Source organism: Setaria italica, chromosome VII (genome assembly GCF_000263155.2).
Source record: "Setaria italica strain Yugu1 chromosome VII, Setaria_italica_v2.0, whole genome shotgun sequence".
Classification (NCBI taxonomy): domain Eukaryota; kingdom Viridiplantae; phylum Streptophyta; class Magnoliopsida; order Poales; family Poaceae; genus Setaria; species Setaria italica.
The window spans coordinates 14,657,526-14,664,074 of NC_028456.1; the positions used below are offsets into that span (position 1 = coordinate 14,657,526).

Here is a 6,549-nt window from a genome sequence, read left to right on the forward strand (position 1 = left end):
CCCCCCCCACCACCACCACGTCAGATCCACGCATGTGATATTGTGTATATATAGCAAAAGACCCTCAAATTCTGTAGTTTGTACAGTAGTCGCCTTGCGGACACTAGTCAACATTGCTAACACAAAATATACAAAAATATTGAAGCTCCAAATCATTAGTAACTACACTAACTATAACACAAGACTTACAGAACAAAACTTGCTTATGCATCCAACCAGAATGGTTTGTAGCTACATCAACGGAAATACACTACAAGACATGGACAAAGAAAACTGTAACATAAACAAACCATCACCTAACAGAAAACTTCTTATCTCTGCGAAAACTAAAAGAATATATTACAAAATAAGGGAGAAACTTCATCCCATGCATGGATCTGAGCAGCTCATCCATCAATAGCTGGTACATTATTACTGCTATGACTATTATTACTATGCATTGGCCACACTAAACTCGATGAATCCTGTACAGAAAAAAGAAAGCTGCAGTCCTACCCATACCGTCATGCAGAATACAGCATGAAATAACTTTCCCCAATTCGCCAACAAAACTTGGCACTGATCTTGGCTTCACCTCCAATGTACGCAAAATCACAACACAACTGAACAACTGTCCAGCAAAACTGGCACCACCCCAGTTGATAAGTAACCTCAATCTTTTGTGCTCTCGTTCACAACTGAAGTAGGCTTTGGCAAAATTGGCACAGTGACAGACCCAGAGACGGCATCAAGAACAGACCACTCTTCGTCCGCTACCAATGCAGTAACAAGGTTTGCAGGAACCGCAGTGCTTGATTTAACAGTTAATGAGTGCATACTGCTGCTCGCTTCTATGTTCGTCGAATCTTTGGTTCCAGAACTGGAGGATGCACTTGCTGCTTCTGTATTCAGGAAGAGACAGACAGCAGCACAGTCATCGGTTTTTGATGTGGGGTACCGCGTCCTCCATGCTCTCTGAGCTGATTCAACAAGAAACCGGGCTGCTGAGACCCGTGAAGGAGCATTGCTGATGATGCTAACAACTTCATCATTGGAAAGTACATCCCATACCTACATTCAGCGAAGAAACCCAGACAATGATATAGCAAAAATCTTCAGAGCTCTTAACAATATCTAATTCTATAAATATACAGAAATCAATATGTTTATGTAAATTTGTTCTCACCCCATCAGTCGCCAACACAACAAATTCATCCTTCTCAGTGATGCAGTGGTATGAAACATCAGGCATTGAAATAATACCATAATTCTTTAGACAGAAGTCTCCAAATGATCTTGCCATGGCCAATCCTGGCGAGTTGAATGTCGGAAGCCACACACGTGCAACATTGGGCTCATCTGGAAGAGAAAATACCCTACCCCTTCGTTGCTTGATTCTTTCTGCTTCACCTGTAAATGATTCAATTGGCTTTGTTTCAGACAATAGCTAGAAATCATAGCACCAAAATTACTTCATGCTAACAAAGGAAAATAATAGAAGGGAACAGCCATTTGATGTGCTCTTTCACCATCATTTGGCATGAAAGCATAATCTGACTATTGCCCAGATGCAATTGACATATCAACACAAGAAGTTTACGGAATACAGTTTATAGAAACATTTGCTTTGCAGAGTATGCATGAGCATTATAGCCTTGGAAGGATATTTATAAAAAAGGACTCCACTGAATGATATGTCTTAATACACCACAATATTGAAAGGAACCTTCAAATTCTTTCAATGCACTTAGTTAAAACTATAGTGCATTCAAAAACAGAAAATCTATACTATGGGCTAGGCAAATCAAAATTAAGCTTGTGTGAAGATGAGGCAGATGCAGAAGTACTTTTACTGAAGTAAAATGCCTGCTAGACGCAATTACCAAAATTTTTTCTTTTATATTACTGCAATAATTATCAGTTTTTTTTATCTTATTATACCTCTGAGCACAAATGGTTAAAAGAAAAACGAATATTAGTATACCAGCATCTAAAAATTAAATATGTCATGTATGAATCACTCTTGCGAGATGATGCATTCCAAAGGATCAGATTCAAAAATTATACTACACCGCTGTTTCAGGTAATGAAAATTATTCCCATTCCAGACAATCATAGAAAGGTATCATATTGGCAGAGAAACATATAATCTCATGATTGATCTAAACCAAAATAGAATGGAGAAGATAATCAAGCGCATAATATCTTTTCAGCTATACCAACAATTTTTTTGGATATTTGTCCTGCAAGAAGATCTCAATTTAAAGTAATTTACAAAGGTGTTTTGGTCTCAAATTCTACAACATTGAATGCTAAAAGTAAGGTAATCTTAAGATTAAATGCACAGATGATCACTATAAACTCCCTCAGGAAACAGAAGGAAAAAGTAAAAATATATCATTTCGCCTAGTTATGAGAACTGCAGCAGTTTAACAACAAATACAACCTGATCTCAACAAGCTCCTTTCACAGGTATATCATGAAGTAGTTTTCTTAAAAGGTTACAGGCGTATGCACCTATTTCAGAAGCTTCACTGACATACACAACTGAATCACCCACTAAACTTGTTACACGGTCACAAGACAGTTAAATATTTTTCAGAATTGAGAAAACTTATAATGTCAGAAGGCAAAAGAATGATAGTGATGTCACACTCCTTGTAATTAGGAAACATATAAGTATGAATTGCTTAGCACTAAACAACGGAAGAAGAAATCCATCATCATATAGTAGACTTCCAAAGTAACACACTAGGTACAGAATCATACTTGGAATGCTAGGTTTGAGGTCCACCGTCAACTGAACAGCAACTAGTTGATTATCTTCGTCTCTAGTACCCAAGACAGCTCTAGAATCCCCCAAGTTACAAATTATAAGATTTTGTCCCTGTAGAAACAGCAAGATAAATGGGTTGGAGCTTAAAAAAGATGCAGCTGCAGCTTTTCAATAAAGAAAGGACATTAGACATCATAAAAAGATTCAGTATTGACCAACAAAATAGGTGTAGTTCTACCTGCTTGAATACTGTAACTGCTGTTGTTCCACTGAATGCACAATCAATATTTCTGTGTAATTTCAGATCCCTGTCCATAACATAGAATGCCCGCAAGAATGAAGCTCTCAATGCTGGGAAAAATTCTGGGTGCTCGCCATTCTCCTCATTTTCAAGGGAAGCGTCAGTGTCTTCAACCCTGTGTGGAGTAGTACCTCCTGTAGTAGTCCCATTCCTTCCTAAATTTGCACTCAACTTTACAGGGAGAAGGTCTCTGACCCTCTTGGCAACCAAATGCCCATTTGGTCCATGGCCGTCAAAAACACCACAAAACACGGTGTCATGTTTTGAACCAAAATTCTGCAAGTGAAAAGCAAGCATTATTCTTGGAACCAACTATATAATACCAGAAAGGGCATCCTCAACATGGAAATCAAGACTGCACAATCATTCTAGGTGCAGTTTACAATTAAACCAATTAAGAATTAGAAAATGATCACTCCATAGCCATCACCACATAGACTTAGAAAGTCTAGGTTCAGGAAGAAGTTGATGAAAAATGACCAAGCATATGACATGCTATAATCATCTGACCTCTTTTGCCTCATTAAAGCAGGGGCTGAGAATGAAAATGTTGAAATGACTACACTCTTGTTTCCCACAATGGACATCAATTTCAAATGGCAATGCATGCAAAGATTTATTTTGCCAGCTGCATCATTAACATGTTTCAGCCCACAAGGTAAGCTGGCAGTCAGCCAGCCACAGCAACAAATGACAGCACTATTTAGAATTCAGTGAACTGTGTAGAAGATTCTAATGAAATCTAAGTCAGAAAGAAATAAGGACAACTTATGTGGCATCTACAGATAGATAGCCAAAATCAGTGAACCATGAAGAAGATTCTAGCGAAACCTAAATCTAAACAGACAAGATCATCTTATGTGGCATAATACATGTCGATAACCAAATAATAACTTAATAAAATATAAGGAAATGGCACGTCCCATCAGTAAATCCAACAAGTACATCAAGCAGATAAGACTGTCCATAAACAGAAATACTAAGGATAAGGATGAGGATCAAGTGGAGCCCCTTACTGCTTCCAGGTTTCTCCATCTGGAGAGCAATTATTAAGCACTGATTAAATTACTAAGTAAACCACCCTCGATCGGCAACGTCCACTGGCGATCCATGTGAAGCTCGGTAAGGGGAGACGAATCGAACTGGTATTCTAATCCAGATGTAGGGGGGTTCGGGCAGGCATTCTAGGACGTCATGACACATGTACGTCCCGTGTCAAAGTTAAAATCTTTCGTTGTCGGGGCCAGCTCAAGCATACCTAAAAACTCCTATTTAAAAAATAGCGTAAAAGCCAGACACTTCTGCTATTGCACGTTAACATCACATCTGGCCAAAGCAGAGCTCAACAAACCATGAACATGTTTCGTTTTCGTCGTATCAGAAACCTGCTTCTAGAGCGTCCGCGTTACGAGCTTCACATCACGGGGAGGAATCGGATGAAAAAGGTGTAGATGGTGGGAGATAAAAACAATTTCTTTACTGGGCATCTTTACTGCGCAAGAGGAAATGGTGGTTGTGGGTGTTACCTCCCAAACGACCATGGCGTCCTGGTTGACGCCCTTCTTTCCCTGCATGGTGTAGAGCGACGCCGCGGCGGAGGCGGAGGCGCCGTTCCCCGCGATGCGGCCCGGGGGCGCGGGCTCGGCGGCCCCCGAGCGGCGGCCCTCGGCGGACGACGCGGAGGCCGCGCCGCGGGGCCGGCGGCGCCGGATCGAGCGCACGGCCCACTTGTACTGCGCGGGCGCCGGTGCGACGGCGGTGACGCTGACGCCCAGCGCCGCGAGCAGGCACTCGAGGAGCTCGACGCAGCAGCTGCCGCCGCCGCCGCCGCCGCCGGAGGCCTCAGCGGACGGGGTCGGCCCGGCCTCCGCGAAGCGCGCGGCGACGGCGACCGCCAGCAGCCTCTGCTGCGCCTGCGACTGCTCGCCGCATCCCGCGCGCCGGCGGCCGCCGCCCACGCCGCCCGCGGCGCCTGCCCTTCTCCCCGCCGTGACCGCCACCATCGCAAGCCGCAGCCAAGAAACTCTCGAGTGGAGGCTCCCTGCAATCCTGCTCCTGCGAGGCTCTCGGAAACAATCAGATCATGGCCGGGCTGGCCCCCCGGGTCGGATCTTGGAAAGGGGGGTTGAGACCGCGAGGGAGGTGGAGGTGGACGTGGCCGCGAGGGAGGGAGCGCGCGAGGGACGCGGTCGTGGCGGGGGCGAAGGAAAGGGGTGGAATGGTCAAGCGCAGTTGTTTATTGGCCGCCGATATTATTGTGCGCTGTGCGGCCGCGACGGCGAAAGCGAGCCGAGCCCGAGCGAAGCAACAGTGGCAGCTACGGGACGAGCTCGTGCCGCCCGCGTCGCCGTGTGGTGGAGAACTGGTGGGCCTCCGAGGCCGGGCGCTGCGGACCAGGAGAGAAGCGGAGGAGAGGAGAGGAGAGGATCTCCCCCTGCTCGCCTCGTCGTCCCTGGAGGAAAGCGACGGGACGCAACGGGAGGCCAGGGGAAAACGTTGGTGGTTTGCTTGGGACGGCGACGGACTGGACGGGGCCACGGGGGGCGGTGGGAATGATGGGCGGGGGATCAGCGTCGGCGGCAGATTACCTGCAGCGTCGCAGCTGGCGGTGGGGGCCGCTCGTCGGTCGTGTGCGTGCCTGGACCCTGGAGCGGTGGCGCCGGCGACTTTGGATGCGTGCGCGGCGCACGGAAAAGAAACGGGCCGTGCACTCTGTCTTCTCTGGCACACTTTCACAGCATTTCACGGATCTCTTAGGGCGTGATTGGTTGGTCAGACGTCTCAGGCCTGGCTGAACATCAGAGCCAGGCCAGCCACAGCAGGTCTGGTGTGTGCAGCATGCGCATGCGCGGTCTGCTGATCGTGTTGAGCCAGGTGCGGAAGGAATGCTGATTGGTTGCATATAAGGTCTTGTTTAATTGTCAAAGTTTGGAGGTGCCAAATTACTGTTACAGCACTGTAGCATACTGTAGTGTTTCGTTTGTATTTGTGAATTATTATCCAAACATTGACTAATTAGGCTCAAAAGATTCGTCTCGCAAAGTACAATAAAACTGTGCAATTAATTTTTAATTTCGTTTACATTTAATACTCCATGCATGTACCGCAAGTTTGATATGATGGGGAATCTTCTTTTTGCATAGTGCCAAAGTTGGGAGTTAGGGGTGAACTAAACAAGGGCTTAAAAACTAAATGTAAACAAAATTAAAAATTAATTGCACAGTTTTGTTGTACTTTGCGAGACGAATCTTTTGAGCCTAATTAGTCAATGTTTGGATAATAATTCACAAATACAAACGAAACACTACAGTATGCTACAGTGCTGTAACAGTAATTTGGCACCTCCAAACTTTGACAATTAAACAAGACCTTATATGCAACCAATCAGCATTCCTTCCGCACCTGGCTCAACACGATCAGCAGACCGCGCATGCGCATGCTGCACACACCAGACCTGCTGTGGCTGGCCTGGCTCTGATGTTCAGCCAGGCCT

The 6,549-nt window shown here is 45.4% G+C and overlaps 1 protein-coding gene across 1 annotated transcript; it reads right to left on the reverse strand.

The window, feature by feature from the left end:
- Window positions 1–129: 129 nt before the first annotated feature.
- Window positions 130–5,437, reverse strand: LOC101782070 (probable protein phosphatase 2C 38). Its single transcript, XM_004975213.4, has 5 exons — window positions 4,583–5,437; window positions 2,994–3,332; window positions 2,749–2,866; window positions 1,166–1,389; window positions 130–1,050 (listed from the first exon to the last, which is right to left on the reverse strand). Exons 1-5 carry the CDS (start codon window positions 5,057–5,059, stop codon window positions 652–654), a joined length of 1,557 nt encoding a protein of 518 aa, XP_004975270.1. The 5' UTR covers window positions 5,060–5,437; the 3' UTR covers window positions 130–651.
- Window positions 5,438–6,549: the final 1,112 nt, after the last annotated feature.